Below are 22,643 nucleotides of genomic sequence, written 5' to 3' on the forward strand. Positions count from 1 at the left end.
TGGTTATATTAAAAAAAAGGGTTTTTCAAGATTCTGCCCCATTGTGTTTTCTTACTGGGAGGTCAGCAACCCGTTCCCTGCTAAATCTAGACAGTATTATGAAAACAAGATTAAACTGTTGCTAGCCTACAAGACAAATGTCATCTTAAAACCTGCAGCAGGAAATACAAAATTGCTTTAAAAGTATTAATAAAGTACTGGCCTAGCATATTGTTGTTATTTCTGACAGAGTTACCCAAAACCAATCACATCTTTTTATGATAAGATTGTAACTGAAGTGTACCTGGCAACAACACTCAACTTTGCAACAACTATGCAAGAAAAATATTTCACAGAATCTGTAAGGTAGAAGCAGAGCTTTTGACCCAGCTTATAGTCACTTGTTCTCATCATTTATAACTGGATACCTCACATAATTATTTGAATCTTTGGATTACTCTATGTGCATCAAATCAAACGTCTTGCATTTCATAATTTTTAGAGATGGCATTACTGAGATAGGTTGGGGCAGGGTAATTAGTTATGACTTTGGTAAACCATGGTTGCAATTAAATTTGAAGTTACCTTTAAAAGTATGAAAATTCATGGAACACAGTTTTTAATGCTGTATGTTCAACACTTAGCTATAAGATTATAAATGTCACATCGCTGCTTGAACCTATTTAGTCAGTTCTGAAAACAAAGTATAGATGATTGAGCCATTATTTAAGAGTTTCCTCCATCCTTTTAGCATATTACTGGTCAAATGTTCCCTGAGCTGACCTTAGGATTGTGTACCACCCTTTGTGTAGAAAAAAAGGGTGGTATCTATGTAGGATTGTAAACATACTTGATGAAGAAGATTACATTTGGCTTAGCTCTGATTAATATGCCCAGGCAGTTCCAGAGTTCAAACAGCTGCCATTGATATGCAGGGCCAATTGCTCTCATTCTGTAGTAATTTATCCAAAAATCTTTATAATATCATTAAATTTCAAATGCTTCAGTTTCCTTGCATGTTATACCTTTCTTCCTTTCTTCAGTTGGCAATGTCATAACATTTTGACAGAATCAACCATCTGAATGCATTTTTACTTGGTAGGAAATAACAGGAAAAATAGGAATAATACAAATCTTACTTATTGACTCCTGAAATCTAATTTTCTGATACATACTACCTTCACATTAGATTTCTAATGGTAGACTCCAATGAAACTCTCAGAAGCTAAAGCCAAAGGGTCACCCTTTCTTGATTTTGCATTTAAAATGACTTGTCCATGCATGTGTATCTTTGATACTAAGCCTTACAATATTCTTCTAACTGACAGAACAACCACACAAGGTGATAGTGAGCCACCTTGTTGAACTGCTGTAAATATATTTAAAGTCATACCAGGGTAATGTTAATGATATTACTGATTTAAGCAAAGGGACACAGCACATTAATATAAAATATTTGTTAATGAATTCCTCACAAATGCATAATTATTCCGAGGGATTAAAAAGGAACAAATTAGGCCAGTTGCTGATCAAAATACTCATACTTACTTTAGCAAATCTGATGTAGAAATCTCTCTTAAGTACACTTCTCTCCATGGTAATGATCTGGTAAAGTCTAGAAGTTAAGAGCAGGGCCAGACACACCCGTAAAACAATGAGCAGCAGACCTGCCATGCTATTGTATGCATGGTAGCTATGGTGATCAATATCTTCAAACTGCTCCCAAAGTAACAAAATACCCTGTAAAAAAAATGGTAGAATTGTTAGTGTGGTCTTTTCTAAAGACATAAAATAATATTTTTAAAAAAAGACATTTTTAGTCTGCTTCCAGAGATGAGTTCAGTTATAGTATAGACTGGAGCATAAAAGGCCCCTCTTAGAAAGTTGACAGATTTGATAGATGTGTTAGAGTCATACCCGTCAGCCCAGATTATTCACAGTGACATGTACCTGTCCAAATGTCTCTTCAATGTTGTAATTGTACCCGCCTCTACCACTTCCTCTGGCAGCTCATTCTACATATCCAGCACCCTCTGTATGAAAAACTTGCCACTCAGGTCCATGTTAAATCTCTCCCTCTCACCTTGATCCTATGCCCTATAGTTTTAGACTCCCTTCCCCTGGGAAAATGACTGTAACCATCTATCTATGCCCCTCATGATTTTATATACTCCTCTAAGGTCACCCTTCAGCCTCCTTTGCTGCCGGGAAAACTGTCCCAGCCTATGCAACCTCTTTATAACTCAAGCCCTCCAGACCATAGAACCATAGAACAATACAGCACAATACAGGCCCTTCGGCCCACCATGTTGTGCCGCCCTTCAAACCACACCGAAGACTATCTAACCCCTTCCTCCCACATATCCCTCCATCTTAAATTCCTCCATATGCTTATCTAACAATCTCTTGAACTTGTCCAATGTATCAGCCTCCACCACCACACCAGGCAGCGCACTCCATGCACCAACCACTCTCTGGGTGAAAAACCTCCCTCTGACATCTCCCTTGAACCTCCCACCCAATACCTTACAGCCATGTCCTCTTGTTTTGAGCATTGGCACCCTGGGAAAGAGGCGCTGGCTGTCCACTCTATTTATTCCTCTCAATATCTTGTATACCTCGATGTCTCCCCTCATCCTCCTCTCCAATGAGAACAGCCCTAGCTCCTTTAGTCTCTCCTCATAATCCAGACTCTCTAATCCAGGCAGCATCCTGGTAAATCTCCTCTGCACCCTTTCCAACGCCTCCACATCCTTCCTATAATGAGGCAACCAGAACTGGACACAGTACTCTAAGTGTGGCCTAACCAGAGTTTTGTAAAGCTGCATCATTACGTCGCGGCTCTTAAACTCGATCCCCCGACTTATGAAAGCTAACATCCCATAAAATTTCCTAACTACCCTATCCACCTACGAGGCAACTTTCAGTGATCTGTGGATATGAACCCCCAGATCCCTCTGCTCCTCTACACTCCTCAGAATCCTGCCATTTACCTTGTACTCCGCCTTGGAGTTTGTCCTTCCAAAGTGTACTACTTCACACTTCTCTGGATTGAACTCCATCTGCCACTTGTCAGCCCAGCTCGGCATCCTATCAATATCCCTCTGCAAGCTTTGACAGCCCTCCACACTATCCACAACACCACCGATCTTTGTGTCATCTGCAAACTTGCTAACCCAGCCTTCCACCCCCTCATCTGAGTCATTAATAAATATCACAAAAAGTAGAGGTCCCAGAACCGATCCCTGCAGGACACCACTAGTCACAACCCTCCAATCCGAATGCACTCCCTCCACCACAACCCTCTGCTTTCTACAGGCAAGCCAATTTTGAATCCACACGGCCAAGCTTCCCTGGATCCCTTGGCCTCTGACCTTCTGAAGAAGCCTACCATGCGGAACCTTGTCAAACGCCTTACTAAAACCCATGTAGACCACATTCACTGCACCACCCTCATCAATCTTCCTGGTCACCTCCTCAAAGAACCCTATCAGGCTTATGAGGCAAGATCTTCCCTTCACAAAGCCATGCTGGCTGTCCCTAATCAGTCCATGTTTCTCCAAATGATCATAGATCCTATCTCCTAGAATCCTTTCCAACAGCTTACCCACCACAGACGCAAGGCTCACACCAGTCTGTAATTCCCTGAACTATCTTTACTACCTTTTTGAATAAGGGGACAACATTTTCCACCCTCCAATCCTCCGGTACCATTCCCGTTGACAACGAGGACTCAAAGATCCTAACCAACGGTTCAGCAATCTCCTCCCTCACCTCACGAAGCAGCCTGGGGAATATTCCATCAGGCCCCGGGGACTTATCTGTCCTAATATTTTCTAACAACTCCAACACATCCTCTCTCTTAATTTCTACATACTCTAGAACATTACCCTACACTATTCTCAGCATCATCAAGACCCCTCTCGTTGGTGAATACTGAAGAGAAGTATTCATTGACAACCTCACCCACTTCCACAGCTTCCAGGCACATCCTCCCACCTTTGTCTTTAATCGGACCTACCTTTACCCTAGACATCCTTCTGCTCTTTACGTACGAGAAAAAAGCCTTGGAATTCTCCTTAACCCTACTCGCCAAAGCCTTTTCATGTCCCCTTCTCCCTCTCCTCAGCCCTTTCTTAAGTTCCTTCCTTGCTACTCTATATTCCTCACGAGCCCTTTCCGATCCTTGCTGCTTACACCTTATGTATGCTGCCTTCTTCTTCCTAACTAGTTGTTCCACCTCTCTTGTCATCCACGGTTCCTTCACCCTACCATTGCTTCTCTGCCTCACCAGGACAAATTTATCCCTAACATCCTGCAAAACATCCCTGAACATCGACCACATCTCCATCGTACATCTCCCCTCAAAAATGTTGTCCCAATTTACACTCCCAAGTTCTTGCCTTATAGCCTCATAATTTGCCTTTCCCCAATTAAATATCTTCCTGTCCTCTTTGCTCCTATCCCTGTCCATGACAATTCTAAAGGTTATGGAGCAATGGTCACTGTCCCCCAAATGCTCACCAACCAATGGGTCTGTCACCTGACCCGGTTCATTACCTAAAACTAGATCTAATATGGCATTCCCTCTAGTCGGCCTGTCAACATACTGTGTCAGGAATCCGTCCTGGACACACTTAACAAACTGCGCCCCGTCTAAACCTTTGGCACTAAGTAGGTGCCAATCAATATTTGGATAGTTGAAGTCTCCCATTATAATAACCCTGTTATTTTCGCATCTCTCCAAAAACTGCCTCCCAATCTGCTCCTCAGTATCCCGACTGCTACAGGGGGGCCTATAGAATACTCCCAGGAGGGTAACTGCCCCTTTCTTGTTCCTAACTTCCACCCATATTGACTCTAGAGAGGATCCTTCTACATTATCTACCCTTTCTGAAGCTGTAACAGTGTCCCTGACCAGTAACGCCACCCCTCCTCCTATTTCCCCCCCTCCCTATCCCTTTTAAAACACTGAATACCAGGAATATTCAATATCCATTCCTGCCCTAATGTCAGCCATGTCTCTGTAATAGCCACAATATCATAGTCCCATGTACTTATCCAAGCTCTCAGTTCATTTCCCTTCTCACATTCAAGTAAATGCACTTTAGCCAATCCACCTTACTACTTTTGTAGCCTGTACTCTGCTTCTCCTCCCTCAAAGCCTCTCTACCTGTCAGATCTGCCTTTTCCCCATCCCCTTCTTCCTCTGACCTACTCCTCCGGTTCCCTTCCCCCTCACAGTCTAGTTTAAACCCTCCTGAACCACCCTAGCAAACCTGGCCGCAAGGATATTGGCCCCCCTCAAGTTCGGGTGTAACCCGTCCTCTCTGTACAGGTCCCACCTTCCCCAGAAGAGGTCCCAATGATCCAAAAATCTAAAACCCTCCCTCCTGCACCAACTTCTCAGCCACGCATTTATCTGCCATCTCCTCCTATTCCTACCTTCACTATCGCATGGCACTGGCAGCAATCCTGAGATCGCTATCCTCGAGGTCCTGTCCTTCAGCAACAAACTTGTGAATCTTTTCTGCACCATCTCTATATTAATCACATCCTTCCTAAAGCACATTGAAAAGAACTGCACACAATATTCCAGGTGCAGTCTCATCAATGTCTCAGACAGCTGCAACATGAGAGCTCTTGTCCTCAATGCCATGTCCAATAAATGCAAGATACCAAACACCTTCTTCATCACCTTGTCTCCCTGTGTCACCACTTTTAGAGACCTATGTACTTGTATCCCAAGGCCTCTCTGTTCTATAACACTCCTCAGGGTCCTGTCATTCACGGTGTATGTCCTGCCCTGGTTTAACTTCTCAAAACGCATAACTTCACACTTCTCATTCCTTTGCCCGGTTTCCTAACTGGTCTAGATCCTGTTGTAATCTTAGACAATCTTCTTCACTGTGCACCACACCACCAATTTTGGTGTCATCAGAAAACTTAGAAATCATTCTCATCCAAATCATCAATAAAAATGACGAACAGGGGTCCCAGCACCAATCCCTACAGCATATCACTGGAGACACGCCTCCAATCTAAAAAGCAATCCTCCACTACTTCCTTCCACTCATTTTGCGGTAATTGTACCTGCCTCTACCATCTTCTCTAGCAGCTCATCCCACATACCCATCACTCGGTGCGAAAAAACTTTCTCCTCTTTAAATCTGTTCCCTCTCACCTTAATTCTATGCCCTCTAGTTTTAGACTTCCCTACCCTGGGAAAAAGACTGGCCATTCATCTTATCTTTTCCTATCATGGTTTTATATACCTCTATAAGATCACCCACCTCCTTCGGCTAGGGAAAACAGTCCCAGTCTATCCAGTCTCCTTAGAACCCAAGCCCTCCAGTCCCAGCAACATTCTTGTGAATCTTTTCTGCACCGTGTCTAGCTTAATGACATCCCTCCTATAGTATGGTGTCCAGAATAGCACACAATATTCCGGGTTTGGCCTAAGCCATGATTTATATGATTGTACCATGACATCCCAACTCCTATTACTCAATGCCTCAGTCAATGAAGGAAAGCATACTATATGCATTCTTCACCACTTTGTCTACCTGTGTTGCCACTTTCATGGAACAATGTACTTGTACCCCAAGATCTCACTGTTCAATAACACCCCCCAGGGCCCCAAAATGTGTATGCCCTGGCCTGGCTTCACTTCCCAAAGTACATCACTTAAATTCCATCAGCTATTCCTTTGTCCATTTTCCTGCTTGATTTATAGCTTGTTGTAACCTTAGATAACCTCCCTCAGTCTTCACTATACTACCAATTTTGGTGTTACCTGCGAATTTACTAATCGTGCCACCTACATTCTCTTCCAAATCATTAATCTGTATAAGACAAACAATAAAGGAACCAGCATCAATCCCTGCAGCACACCATAGGTTACAGGTCTTCAATCTGAAAACACAACTCTCCACTACCACCCTCTGCCTCCTACCACCAAGTCAACTTTGTATCTAGTTGGCTAGATCCCATGTGATCTGACCTTTTACCATGTGGGACTTTATCAAGAGCATTGCCAAAGTCCATGCAGACAATGGCTATTGCCCTGCTCCTGTTAATCCTCTTGGTCATCTCTTCAAAAAATTCAATTAAGTTTGTGAGACATGATTTCCCATGCACAAGTGTTAATGGGTTTAGATAAGGAAAAAGAGAAAATTGTTTTCATTGGTGAAAGAATCCAGGACTAGAGGATATTGAATTAAACGGATTGACAAAAAAATCTCAGGGTGAAAAAAAAAGACTTTTTATGCAGTTTTGGTCTGCAACACCCTTCCTGAAAGTGTAGTAAATGCAGACATTCAGCTGTACCTTTCCAAAGGAAATTGGTTAGTAAATTGGAAATTTAGTTGTACTCTTGGAGAACAACTAAAGATCCATTTAAATAAGGTTTAGATTATCTGAAGCCATGTATTAATTTGAAGTTTGAGCTTTGTTGATTATTTTAATTCACCGAATTTAAGATATTTCAGCGGTTTCTTCCAGAAAGGCAAGGTGCCATCTATGCATGCAATTAAAACCAACCCTTTTGTCCAAAATAGCAGTCAAGAAACTTTTTTGCTACAAGACTGAAGCTCTACAATGGTGTTGTGCAGTACGGTTTCAAAATGTTGCAAGGGATATGTGATCTCAAGCTACTGTAAAACAACAAATTTCACATCATATAAGTCAGTGACAATAAACCTGATTCTGATCTCATGCGATAATGCAGGTGCACTTTTAATAAATGCAGCATTATTTGGCAATTAGCGCTGCTAAAGAAATATGGAGCAATGCTGTGCATCTACCAATGCTTAGCCACATAGCTTTGATCTTGTGCTCAATCCCTTAAAGGAATCCTCACTACTCACACACACCACTGCAATAACTTGCAGTACGTATTTGGTTGTGAAAAATGACTGAGATTTACAGATGGGGGTTTGGAAATACTGATGGATGAGATCTCCAACAGAAGGTCACTTTTTGCCTTTCTTTTCCCAAAACTCAGTTCCTTTTACCCCCATCCCCTCATCCAGCTTCCCACGCATATAAATAGACACACACAAGCACACACTCTGTCATGCTCATACCCAACTTTCCCCACACTCACTTGTACTCACAGTAAAACAAAGGCATTAGCTGAGGTGGCGGAGGTTACTCAAGGTCCTGGCATAAGGAAATGCATTCAATATTAGCATGAAAGAAAGGGCCAGATTGAATCAGTTAAACATACGCAAACCTGGCACAACCTGTCCGTCATCTTTCACTCCTCCTCAGTCCACCAATCACCTTTAGGCTCCTATCTCACCACTCCCCCTCTCCTCCTCATACTGGCCATCTCTCATCTCCACTCAGTCCTGAAGCAGGGTTTCAACCAAAAATGTTGACAACTCCTTACCCCTAACAGATGCTGCTTGACCCACTGAGTTCCTCCAGCAGATTGTTTGTTGCTCGCTAAACATACACAAAGCAAGGCAACCTTCACTGATTGAACTCTGTGGTTTGCAGAGGGAGTGGGCTTGTAGCAGTTAATAGCTCCAACAGAAGTGGGGCTGAGTGGCTCTCTTGTGCTAGTGAACTCACCAAACTGGAGGAAAGGGGCCCTCCCATTCATGGGCATTGAGGCAGCGGAATGGGCTGTGACATCTCCAAGGTCTGTATAAAACTTATGCTGAGTCAACAAGACAGATGGAGAAAGGAGTACGACAAAGAAAGGTGAACCATTACAGCTCCTTTGTTGGATAAGATGTCTGAGAAATCAACCAATTAAATCATATGGATTCTTAATGTGGAAACCGGAAGGGATATCACACAGACAGGAGTGTACTCTAGATTTCCACTCAGAAGGAGAGAAGGACATTAATGAGCAATTTTTGGAGAAGTATACAAATACAAGACAGTAACTGTATGTTATTACTTTGATACCCTTATTAACTAAAACACCAGCACAATAAAGATCACCCAAAATATTGAAATATGCACATACAATTCAAAAGAACCTTGAAAATCACAACACTAAGAGCCCAACAAGAAAGACCTAGACAGAAAGCCATTTAATGAAGCCAATCTGCCACATGGCAAGGGTGCCAATACATTTAGTGCCAGTGACAATAATGCTTTTGGATTTGGCAGTCATGAAAAATGATCAATATTGACCATGACTAATGATCTCAACTATGGAATGATCAACTTTACCTCACAGTGTTATGTATTTTCCAAAGTAAAATGATAGCAGAAACCCGGGGGTAAAATGATGTTGGAGCAGTGGCATTCATTTAGGGTGAAGCTGGGAATGATTCACATTAAATATGGCATCAAGAAGAAAGTGGCCAACTTGCAGTTCTGGATCACCGTTGATGTCAACTTAAATCACAAGCAGAAGCTGATGAGAAATTCTTTGAAGACACCACTGCAGAAGGATTGGATTACAGAGGGTGCATGTATGAGAATGCATAAGCAAAAAGGAAATGTGAAGTGGGTGCATGAGAAAATGCTGTCAGGGTCTGATTGATGCAAACCAAGACAACTTTATCAGTATGTGAAAATTACTATGAGCCACTATAACTGTAGATCACTATGACAGGCTAAGTGTGGAGGTAGAACTTACATGTACAGTTGTAAATGAATATATCACAACACACTTTGTTGAAGAGTGACATGATACAGATGTTGATAAACAAGAAGGAGATCTGAAATTTTGGAAAGAATAAGTATATAAAGGCATGAAACATTGGCATTGTTTTAAATGCTTAAATCACCAGCTCCAAAAAGAGGCAAGACAGAATATTATAGGCAGAGAACATAAAAAGGGAGCAACAAACAATATACAGGAGGAACTCAGTGGGTCAGGCAGCATCTTTGGAGGGAAATGGACAATCAATGTTTCAGGTGAAGACCCTTCATTTGGACTGATGACTGATCCAGTCCAGATGAAAGGTCTTGATCTGAAACGTCGACCGTCCATTTCTCTCCATAGATGCTGCCTGACCCACTGAGTTCTTCCAGCATCTTATGTGTTACTCCAGATTCCAGAATCTGCAGTCTCTTGTGTCTACAGAAAAAGGGAGACAGAGAAGCTATAGCATGATTTTTCACAGTGAATTTCAGAACAGAGCAGTCTCAGAGTGTGGGTTTTCATGAGCTGAGGGGCTTTGATGAGGAGGTTCTGTGGCATCTTCCCAACACCTTTGGTTAGACAGTATGACATTAGTGCCATTCAGGAGGTGGTTGGTGAGTATGTTCACTTTCTTTATGTTTCATATAAAGTGTGGTAACAGAATGAAATATACTTTAAGGGGCCCTTTCTAAATTAAAAGTATGGCAGGTGAGCTCAGTCCCATGCATTGTATGCCTTGCAGCATGTTATCAACTTGAGTGCCAGAATTCTGAAGTGTTTAAAGGCTGAAACTTATTTGGATCCACATTTTTAGAGATGGTCATCGCACAGCTTAAGAAAAGGCAGTCAGAGAAGGAATGGGTGACCACTTGGCAAAGGAAGGGAAACAGGCAGGTAATTAAGGAGACTGCAGAGTCCATCTCACTCCAAAACTGTATCTCTGTTGGAAATAGTGGGATGAATATATCTCTGAGGAGTTCAGCCAGAGCCACAGTCATGGCATCATGGGGAGTTCAGCTGCACAAGAGAGGGAAGAGCAAAAGTTCACAGGCAATAGTGATAAGAGACTCGATAGTGAAGGGAATAAACAATGACTCTGTAACCATAGATGTGAATCCAAGATGGTGTGTTGCCTCCCCAAATGCTGAGGCATCACAGAGTACTTGCTAGCACTCTAAAGGGAGAGGGTAAACAGTCAGTAGTTGACGTTCACATTGGTATCAACCTCATAGATAAAAAGAGAGATGAGGTCCTGCAAATTGAATATAGGGAGCTAGTTTGCAGGTAAAAGAACAAGACCTCCACGGCTGTAATCTCTGGATGACTTTCAATGCCACATGTAGTGAGTATAGGAATGTCAAAAGTAAGTGCGATTAAGTCAGTCCAGTTGGCAGAGCAGACTTGGGTGTGCTGAGAGGAATAAAAGGCTAAATTGCATCTATTTTAATGCATGGAGTCTGACTAGTAAGGGGGATAAACTTATAGAGCATTAATCAGCACATGGCAATATGATACAGTTTCTAGCTCTGAGACATGGTTGATAGAAGAATTGGCAGTTCAATATTCCAGAGTTTGGTGTGAGGTGGGGGGGGGGCGGTGGGGAAGGGGGATGGTGATGGTGGCAGCAAGGAGGTGACACTGTAGTATTGATGGTCTTCCAATGAGGCCATATGGGTAGAGCTTAGGAACAAAAAGGGGATGCTTACTTTACTGAAGGTATGCTTACTTTACTGAAGGTATGCTACAGGCCTCCTAACAGTTAGCATGAGCTAAAGAAGATATATTGCCAAGTCACAGAGAGATGAAAGAGTTATTGGGATGGAGGGCATGGAGTATCTTTTAAAGAGATTCCAGGAGAGCTGTTCAAGCCAGTAATAGATAGTGTTACCAGAAAAGGGGCAACATTGGATCTAATCTTAGGGATTGTAGCCAGGCAAGTGATTAAAGCATCAGTGGGAGAACACTGGAGAGAGTGCCATAATTCACTGGTTATCCACAGATGGAGTACTGTGTACATTTCTGGCTGCCACACTATATGAAAGACATGATTGCACTGTGGAGGGCGCAGAAGACATTCACCAAGACACTGCCTGGGATGGAGCATTGCAATTGAGGAGAGACTTGATAGGCTGGGTTTGTTTCCATGGAGTAGGGGAGGCTGGGGGGTAGGGGGGGGGATGGGGGGGGAATGGGGACTGATATAGAGGTATACAAAATTATGAAGGGTATAGAGAATTAGGTAAAACTAGTAAGCATTGTTTAGGATAAGTGGTAAGAAATCTGAGAAAGAACTTTTTCACCAAGAGGGAGGTTGGAATCTGAAACTCACTGCCCAAATGGGTTGTGGAGACAGGTATTCTCTCACAATGTAGAATAAACAAGCAGGGAGGGTCATGTACAGAACACAGCTGGATTTGACTCCTTCCTTGAATATGGTCAGAATCAGATTTATTATCACTGACTTATATGACATGAAATTTGTTGTTTTGCAGCAGCAGTACAGTGCAAAGACAGAAAATTACTACAAATTACAAAATAAATAAATAGTGCAAAATAAAATAATGAGGTAGTGTTTATGGTTCATGGACCATTCAGAAATCTGAGAGCGGGGGGGGGGGGGGGGGAGGGGAGGGGGTCTTCACACTCCTTTACCTCCTCTCCAACAGTATTAACTGGAAGAGAACATATCCCGGATGGTGAGAGTCCTTAGTGATGGATGCCACCTTCTTGAGGTACCACCTCTTGAAGATGTCCTCAGTGGTAGGGAGGGTTGTGCCCATGATGGAGTTGGCTGAGTCTACAACCCCCTGCAGTCTCTGATGGTCCTATGCATTACCAGGCTGTGATGCAACCAGTCAGAATGCTCTCCACTGTACATCTATAGAAATTCACAAGAGTCCTTGGTGACATACCAAATCTCCTCAAACTCCTAACGAAGTAGAGCCGTTGGCATGCCTTCTTTGTGATTGCATCAATGTGTTGGGCCCAGGAGAGATCCTCTGAGATGTTGATACTTAGGGACTTGAAGCTGCTCACCCTTTCCACCACTGACCCCTCAATGAGGACTGGTGTGTGTTCTCCCGACTTCCCCTTCCTGAAGTCCACAATCAATTCCTTGGTCTTGCTAATGTTGGTTGTTGTTGTGACACCACTCAACCAGCCGATCTATCTCACTCCTGTACACCTCCTCGTCACCATCTGAGATTCTACCAACAACAGTGGTGTCATCTGCGAATTTATAGATGCTGTTTGAACCGTGCTTAGCCACACAGTTATGAGTGTAGAGAGAGCGTAGAGCAGTGGGCTAAACACGCATCCTTGAGGTGCACCTGTGTTGACTGTCAGCGAGGAGAAGATGTTATCATTGATCCGTACTCACTGTGGTCTCCCGATGAGGAAGTTGAGGATCCAGTTGCAGCGGGAGGTACACAGGCCCAGGTTTAGAAGGTGGGTGATAATTACTGAGGGGAAGATGGTGTTGAACGCCAAGCTGATGCATATTTTGCTGTTGTCTAGGTGCTCCAAAGCAGAGTGGAGAGCCAGTGAGATTGTGTCTGCTGTAGACCTGTTGCAGCAGTAGGCATATTGCAGCAGGTCCAGGTCCTTGCTCAGGCAGGAATTAATTCTAGCCATAACCAACCTCTCAAAGCACTTCAATATGGTAGATGTGAGTGCCACCGGTCAATAGTCATTGAGGCAGCTCACCCTGCTCTTCTTGGGCATCAGTATGATTGCTGCCCTTTTGAAGCAGGTGGGAACCTCAAACCACAGCAGTGAGAGGTTGAAGATGTCTTTGAACACTTCAGCCAATTGGTCGGCACAGGTTTTCAGTACCTGGCCAGGTACACTGTTGGGGCCTGACGCCTTGCGAGCGTTCACCCTCTTGAAGGATGTTCTGACATTGGCCTCTGAGACAGAGATCACAGGGTCGCCAGATGCTGTGGGGATTCACACAGGTGTAGTATTATTCTCCCTTTCAAAGTGTGCACAAAAGGCGTTGAGCTCATCAGGGAGTGAAGGATCACTGCCATTTCTGCTGTTAGGTTTCACCTTGTAGGAAGTAGTGGCATGCAAACCCTGCCACAGCTGTTGTGCATCTCATTGTGTCTTTAATTTCACATGGAATTGCCGTTTCACTCTCATGATGGTCTTCCTAGATCACACTTGGACTTCTTGTAGGACTCTGAATCACTGGTCTTGAACACCACAGATCTAGCCCTCAGCAGACTGTGAATCCCCTGGTTCATCTAGGGTTTCTGGTTTGGGAAAAATCGGTATGTTTTCGAAGGCACACACTCATTCACGCAGGTCCTGATGAAGCTGGTGACAGCTGTGGCATATTCATTCAGATCCAAAGATGAATCCCTGAATATTGTCCAGTCCACCAATTCAAAGCAATCCTGTAAATGCTCCTCCGCCTCCCTTGACCATACCTTTGTGGTCCTCACCACTGGTGCTGCAGTCTTCAGTCTCTGCCTATATGTCAGGAGTAGAAGTACAGCCAGGTGCTCAGACTTGCCAAATTCTGGGCGCGGGATGGCACGGTAAGTGTTCTTAATGGCGGTGTAACAGTGATCCAATGTGTTGGCTCCTCTGGTTCCACAGGTGACATGTTGGTGGTAGCTTGTCAGAGACTTCTTCAAGCTGGCTCATTTGAAGTCCCCCATGATGATTGGGAAGGCATCAGGGTGCACTGTCTCATGGCTGTTGTTCATGATGCTCAGCTCTCCTAGTGCCAGCTTGACGTTTGCCAGGGGTGGAATGTACACCGCTACCAGGATAACGGCAGAGAACTCCTTCAGCAGGTAGGACAGATGACACTTGCCCGCCAAATGTTCCAGGTCAGGGAAGCAGGACTGAGACAGAACTGCCATGTCTGTGCACCACGATGAGTTAATCATGGAGCAAACGCCACTGCCTCTGCCTTTACCTGATGCTGCCAGTCAGTCCATGCAGTGGAAGGTGAAGGCCTCGGGCTGGAGTGCTGTGTCCAGAGTGCTGAGGGTGAGCCATGTCTCTGTAAAGCAGAGTACACAACAGTCCTCGATATTCCTCGGGTACTGCAATTCTGCTGAGGTCTTCAATTTTATCTTCCAGAGACTATATTAGCCATATTGTAGCATCTGTTGTAGCTAATGAGAGGGTTCTTTCCTGCCCAGCCATATTGTAGCACCTCAGCCACCTCCACCCAATGCCAAAGAGCTCCTCCCCAAATCACAGTGTGAATTCCATCCATCCACTGACACAAAGATGATCTTCACCACATGACAACTCCAAGCAAAATGCAGTGAGCACCACCAGCTACTATACATATTTCTTTTCAACCTTCCAAAAGGTCTTTAACTCCATCAGCCCAGAGGAACTATGGAACAACCTCCTCACATTTGGGTAGTTGAGGAATTGTATAATTTGTTATTTGTAGAAGCTAACTACAATAGGATTCTTCTTTCTTGAATAAAGAGACAAAGGGAGATTTAGAATGTATACGTGATTAGAGGAGGGAAGAAGTGAACAAAGCAACATGCCTCAACAAAGAGGTCATCTGGTAGTTGCATCGATTAAAGTTATCTGGTAATAGTATTTCAGGATTAAGGAAACTCTTTCAAATAAATGAGTAATGCTTGACTGGAGTACTGTCTGAAAGGAAGGTGGTGGCAAACACCTTTGTCACATTTATTACTGCAGAGCTGGGCATCACTGAGACCTGATTGGACTTACTGGGGTCTCTCTATTCATGTTAGCGAGTACTATAAAAGATTGATTGGCCATCTATTGAAATCACCTCTTTGGCTAAAATATGTAGCGAGCACTTATCACTTGGGCACCATGAACACATTTCTAGATATTGCCTTGGTCAAGGCAGAGAAGAATCCACCAAAGGTACATGTTTAGGAGGTGGATGATGAGGAAGAGCTTGCTGTAAAGAAGTGGAGGAGGATGGGCAAGCTGTATCATTGTGTACATTGCCACTGATCATCAGTTCAGGTACTGTGAGGACAGAATACACAGTAGATAAGGGAAGTGCTGCACTGTTTAAGGTGAGAGGGAAAAGATTTAATAGAAACTTGAGGGGCAACTTTTACTGTACACACAAAGCATGGTACCTATGTTGAATGAGTTGCCAGAGGAAGCGGCTGAGTCAGGTACAATAACAACTTTTAAAAGACCGTTGGACAGGAATATGGATTGGAAAGGTGTTGGAGATTATGGGCCAAACACTGGTAAATGGGACTAGCTTGGATGGGGCATTTTGGTCAGCATGGACCAGTTGGGCCGAAGGGCCTGTTTCTGTTCTGTATAACTCTATGACTCTTATGACTGTATTTTAGGCTGTGGTCAGGCAGAAGAGAAATTAGATCTATTACGTTAGCTTACTGGAGGGTAACTGCATATGGTTAGTACAGGCCTGAAGGAATCAAATGAGGACGATGAGGGAAGCTTTCCAGAGGAGGCTGGTGGGAATTCATACTGAAATGTCTGGTGCAGTCTCTGGCCTGTCACACTGAACAAACAAGATAACTAGGAGAATGAAGTCCAGATCAAACATCTTTCAGAAGGCCATTTGGAGCCTTGTGAGCATTATTTCTACTTTGGAGACAACAGCAGGTTAATCTCCAGCTGTTGGGTGCCTTGCTGGAGTTTACCACAGCCCTCAGAAGGAGACAGCTGTTTCTTGGAGGTCTTCACAAGGGTCTACAGGCAATCAATTCCCTAGTGCAATACCATTGTCTAGTTAGTCCTGTGAAAGTCCCACTGGCATGTGAAACTTTATCCCTCCTTCAGGACATCTGTTCCAATTGTTTGTTCCCAGGTGATGCCTCACTAGTTTCCTACAGCTGTCATTCCTAGATGGCTCTCATTCCTTTTGGAAAGCAGTGGTTGGGAGTCAGCCCATCCAGGGTAAAGCTCAACATGGATCCCCACCATGGAAAGATGAATTGCCTTCCAATAACTAGACAGTGGGACTGTTAAATCAAACTTTAAAAGGTAGCATAATGATGAGGCACTTGAGTTGTTCTGAATGGAAGGCCTATTATGTTCACTTCTTAGTATTATTCATGTGACATTTTCTCCTGAATAAAGCACATCTGTTCAACATTCACTTTTAGTATGAACAGTAAATATTAGGCAGACTACTGAATGTATATATTGTAAGGAGAGAGACTATTGCATAATTTGGAATGGTCTCAAGGTGTCAAATGCACAAGGTTAAAATTCTGTAACATGGAGAGATGACAACTCATAGAAGCACAGCTGCCAAGTCATTTGCTTCCATCAAAATAGAAAGCAAGATGGTTACTGAACCTAAGGATAGTGCTGTGGCTGTTGTTTGCACAGTGATCATTGTGGAGGAAGCATTATTAATTCCCATTGCACCAAAGCCCAGAAGATGACCTGGTTCAAAGACAATGCTGTCTTTGACAACAGAAGCAAGAGTTGTTTGAAGTGGGACTTAAGCATGATATTTATATCAGAGAGAACTATTGCTAGGTTGTCTCACATGCTACTGGTTGTACCCTTTTCCATTGTTACAATGTGGTTACCTTTAATGCTTGAGGAGACACAGCAGTATGATACCACAGTGTCCAACAACTGATATTGATGCCTTCTCCTATAATCATAACAGTGAATCCATTGAGAGATCATTTTTAACAATAATGATAAACACAAAGGTGGTCTCTTCCCTGTAGCTGCCTCAGAGCACAACTATTTAAGCAGCTCTCAACTGCAACATCAATTCTACAAGGGGAGCAGGATGACCAACAACATTAAATCTCAGGGCATAGCTTATACTTTTAAGTATTCCCATACAGTTAACAAGGTTAGCTATTCAACCACTTAAGTATTTGCTCATTTTTCTTCTGCATGTTATTTAATCTAATATGGCGTTAGGAGTCTCATTACATAACATCTCACTGGCTATCACTTCACTTGTGGATTTGCCACTTTCAAAGATCAGTTAAGCAGTTGACCAAAGGGTTTTTTAAGTGTAGCATTTGATCAACATTTACATGGTTGAAAGCCTTTGCCATGAGCGTATTAAACCTGTCAGGAGATCACACAATCAACAGCTGTAGTGTGCTCAGGCAGATGAGAATGCAGCCTTGCATTTTAAGCAGCAATCATAGATGACAACATAGTGCTTGAAAGTCAGAGTCATTCAGTGCATTTTTGCCTTTTCTGGTTATGTCTCTGCATGTCTGACACATGGATTACAAGTTCACTGCTGGCGGTTCAATGATGTAAAAGATAAACCCTGCATTCAGTTACTGAGAACTTCTGTCACTTTAACTTCCTCCAGAAGCTGGTGTCAGAGTCATCGGCTACTGGAATGTGGAGGAATACTGCAGAATCTTTAAATGTTGCAATATAAAGATGGCGTTATAGGGCTGGCTGTGTCCTGCACACAATAGTCATTTGTATTTCATGAATAGCTGTGGGTAATTAAATGACTGCAAGTCCATTTTGGGTCTCCATTCTGTATGGTCTGGCACTGGGTTCTTCCAGGTGCTGAAAATTCTAGCCCAGATCTCCCTCATCTTCCCATTCATTCCCTCGTTCTCAGCTTTGGAGTTTTCTCCTCAAAATTCTTGGTAATCAGCAAATGATAATAAAGCAGGAGACCATGTTAATTGACTACTGGAGGGTGCCCTGATGTGGTGCAAACCGAGAAAAAACACCAGTCATTCTCTCTTCTCCCGTCGGGCAGAAGATACAAAAAATTGAAAAGCATGTACCACCAGACTTGAGGACAGCTTCTATCCTGCTTTTATCAGGCTCTTGAATGGACCTCTCATATGCTAAAGATGAATTCTTGATCTCCCAATCTCCCTTGTCACGGCCCTTGCAGTTTATTTGTTTACCTGCACTGCACTTTCTCTGTAGCTGCAACACTATATTTTACATTCTGTTTTTTTTTCATTACCTCAATGTGTTTATGTATGGCACAATCTGCCTGAATGGCCCGCAAGGCGTTTCACTGCATCTCAGTACATGTGACGATAATAAACCAATACTAATACCAAAACAGCCTTCTGACAAGTGATCGCCATTGTTCCCAGTGGTTTTGTATCTTTTGCTATAGTAACAGTTAGCTGCAGTAGCTGAAGAGTGCACAGAAGTGAGAAGCCATGCAAATCAGGTGGGAAGTTCAAGGGAGATAGAGAGTGGTTGGTGCATGGAATGCACTGCCTGGGGTAATGCTAGAGGCAGGTACGTTGGTCAAGTTCAAGAGATTGTTAGATAAGCATATGGAGGAATTTAAGATAGAGGGATATGTGGGAGGAAGGGGTTAGATAGTCTTAGGTGTGGTTTAAAGGTCAGCACAACATAGTGGGCCGAAGGGCCTGTATTGTGCTGCTGTATGGTTCTATGGAGACCTTGTCCTCAAATGTCAGGGCAGCCCAGGTATAGATGCGAGTCTGTAGCTAAGAGTAAGGAACAGCACAAACTTTTGGCTAACGTTATCCTCTGTAGTCACTGATCGGTGGCAAGGTCTGGAGCTCTAGTTCCTCTGGGTATAAGGTCTTCCCTGGTAAGCATTTCTAGGCCTCCTGTTGCAGAGTCCCCAACTATCCCTGGGTTCCTGTTGAGCTCTGACACCTGTGGTTTCAGTTTAAGTCTTCCAATCACAGTAATAACAAATAATAAAGGAACATATTGCAATGACTTTCCAAGAGTTGAAATGGCTGTATAGTACAAGGCTCAGTGTTAAGAATAAACAGGTGGCACAGACTATAATAACAAAATGTCAGTCCAAATCCAGGCTTCCCTTTAAATGACAGAGAAAACTGTATTATGGATACCTGGTTGGGCTGTGAATGACCAATGACCAATCACCTCTTTCTATTTGTGGATCACTTTGCTGAGTACTTGCATTTGGTTCGCAGGAGCAACCCTGAGCTTCCTGTGGCATTTTTCTGTAATGTGATTAAATTTCAAATGGAAGATCTGGAAAGCAGTGCTGCATGACTAGAAACATCATTGTCTGAATATTCCATGCCAGAAATACATCATGTGGGCAAATGCTGCTCTAGGAAGTGACTGGTCAAATTTCCAGAGCAACACAAAATAACCCAGAAATGGGCGTTGATATGTTTCTCTCCAGAAGATAGCTAATCTTCAATTAGATATGGCTAAAATTAGATATGGCTTGTTGCAAATGAATTCCTAGGTGAAATGTGATCTTGGAAGCACATTCCTATCAAAGTCTACAATAAATTTGAGTTTACCACCACCAGCATTTGCAGATACCTGCTCTATCAATCTCACTGAAAGATTATTCAAGCTGAATTAGATCTTTCTTGGTAAGCATTTCTATGGCTCCTGTTGCAGACCAACTATTCCTGTTGAGCTCTGAGAACTGTTATTGTTGCATCCTATGCAAACATTAGCTGAACTATTTATTACACATCCATTAGCCCTCCAGACTGCTTCTACCCATTGTCAGAAAATTATCCAACTATATTCCTAATTTATTTGATATTCAAATTTTAATCAATGCCTTTATCTGCTCCTAAATTTGCTTCTTGAATACTCTTCTTGCAATTCTGCATCCTTTAGTTCCAGTTCAGGACTCTTTGGCACGAAATCATTACTGCTTGCCAAGCTCTACAGGTTTCTTGTTTGGCCCACCATTCTACACCATTGCTACATTCAGTGCATCTTCCAAGTATTGTTCAACATGGAGGAGCACTGATTTATCAGCTGAGGAAGGATGGTAGGTGGTAACAAAGAAGTTTCCTTGCACATGTTTGACCTCATGCCCAAGACCATGTGGTCTAGAATCAATGTTGAAGAATCCAAAGGTCACTATCTCCTACTAGTGCTGCCACCTCTGGAGTATTTGTCCCACCAATGGGTCAAGACATACCCAAGGATTGTGATGGAGGAGTCTGAAACACTGTCTGTAAGATACTATTCAATGAGTATGTCAATTTCTGGTCAGAAGACTTAAAACTCTTCCAATGAAGGCCAATGTTCCATTTGCCTTTTGAACCGCTTGCAGCACCTCCTGTTTGCTTTCAGTGACTGCTGTAGAAGGATAACCAGATCCCTTTGTGTATCAATACTTTCAATCGTTCATCCTTCAAATGATGCACTGGCTTTCTGTTCTTCTTACCAAAGAGGAAACTTCAGATTTTTCCACATTTTACTGCATTTACCATGTTTTTGCCCACTCATTCAATTTGCCTAATCTACCTTGAAGCCTATTTGCATCATCCTCATAATTGACAATCCTATTCAGTTTTATGTCATCAGCAAAATTGCAAGTGATCCAAATCAATATGTTGTGAACAGCTGGGACGCAAACATTGACCCCTGTGATACCTGACTAATCACCACTTTGCACATTTTTCTGTTTGTGGATCGCTTTGAGGAGCATTTGAATTTGGTCCACAGGGGTAACCCTGAGCTTCCTGTGGCCTACCAATTTAATTCTCCATCTATTACCACTCTAACTCAGCCATCAATGGCCTCTTGTGTTGTTACAATAAAGCCCAATGCAAGCTTGAGGAACAGCATCTCATCATCTGTCTAGCCACGTTGCAGCCTTCTAGATTAAATATGGAATTCTCCGACTTTCACTTTCTTTGTTTGCATCAAAAATGGCCATTTCTGCTGCAAGTCTATGATATTGGTTCAGTTTTTCTCTATATTAGTACAGTCTTACCTGTTGGACATATTCCACAGACCTAGAAATAGCATAATCACCCTGTAACTGACCCCATTAACTCATTTGACCTGGCCTCACCCTATCACACAGATATTCCCTTTGCCCTTTTTATCCCTCCTGTTACTATCTCTGCTACTTAAAACCACCCTTTTATCTCTCTTTCCCAGTTCTGATGAAGGATCTCCAACTGAAATGTTAATTCTATTTCTTCTTCTACAGATGCTACTTGACTGTTTAGTGCTTCCAGTTTTTTTTATTCCTACTTTGTTTTCTGTCTGTAAACCAATTTGCAATCTGTGCTAGTATATTGCTCCCAATCTCACGTCTTAATTTTGCACCCTAACCTCTTCTGTGGGATTTTATCAAAGGGCTTTTGAAAATCCAAATACACCACATCTATGGGTTCCCTTTATCTTCTATCAGTTACATCCTCAAAAATCACAATTTCTCTTCCAGAAATCTACATTGAGTTTGACTTATCCTGTTGCTATTTTATAACTGTCCTGTTATCATATCCATTAAGAATAACTCCAGTATTTTCCCTACTACTGATATCCAGCTGTAGCTCATTGTTTTTCTCTCCCTTTTTTTTAAACAGTGGGGCTATATTTGTCACCCTCCAAACTGCTGACTTTTGAAAGATGACAACCAACATCAACTATTTCCATGGCTACCTCCTTTAGTACTCAGGGATACAAATTCTCAAGCAGTTCTATTAATTTTTCCTGCACTTTTTAAAAAAAATTTACTAATTTATTTTAGCTTTTCCCTTTCTTTGGACCCTTGGTACCTTAGCATTTCTGGGCAATGCTTTATGTCCTCTTCTATGAAGACAGAGCCAAAGAATTTGTTTAAGAACTCTTCCATTTTTTTATTATAAATTCTCTTGTTTGTCACTGTAAGAGTAATATTTGTATTCACTAATTTTTACTTTTTGCATACTTGTAGCAGCTTTTACAGTCCATTTTTATATTCCTTGCTCATTGAGTTATTCTCATCCTCTTATTTTTCTTCTCAGTCAATGGCTTGATCCATTTTTGCTGAATTCTAAAATGCTCAGATTAACAGGCTTGTTACATTTTTTTCAGTCAACTTTATATGACTTTGGGTCTAATACTTCATTTGTTGCATTGGTTGGATTGCTTTTCCTTTTGTGTTTTTATGCCAGTACAACTGTTGCAGTTTCTGTATTTGTTTGCTGAATGTCAGCCATTATCTATCTACCACTATTTCTTTCGATGAGACTTCCCAAACCATCATAGATTGTACAAATAATAGTTGGCATTCAAACTGACCTACCATACAAGATCTCTTTGAAAGATTACGAGAAGGACAAGGAGTAGGAGTAAGAAAGAGCAGCAGAAGATGGAAAGG

The 22,643-nt window shown here is 42.5% G+C and overlaps 1 protein-coding gene across 7 annotated transcripts in view; it reads right to left on the minus strand.

The window, feature by feature from the left end:
* gpr180 (G protein-coupled receptor 180) overlaps positions 1 to 22,643 on the minus strand; it is a 98,332-nt gene that overhangs the window by 12,955 nt on the left and 62,734 nt on the right. For all 7 annotated transcript variants that reach the window (XM_052026652.1, XM_052026648.1, XM_052026653.1 and 4 more), the window contains one exon: positions 1,528 to 1,719. In XM_052026652.1, coding sequence (XP_051882612.1) covers positions 1,528 to 1,719 — 192 coding nt within the window. The remainder of the gene's footprint in view (positions 1 to 1,527; positions 1,720 to 22,643) is intronic.

The sequence above is a fragment of the Pristis pectinata genome, chromosome 11, assembly GCF_009764475.1.
Source record: "Pristis pectinata isolate sPriPec2 chromosome 11, sPriPec2.1.pri, whole genome shotgun sequence".
Classification (NCBI taxonomy): Eukaryota; Metazoa; Chordata; class Chondrichthyes; order Rhinopristiformes; family Pristidae; genus Pristis; species Pristis pectinata.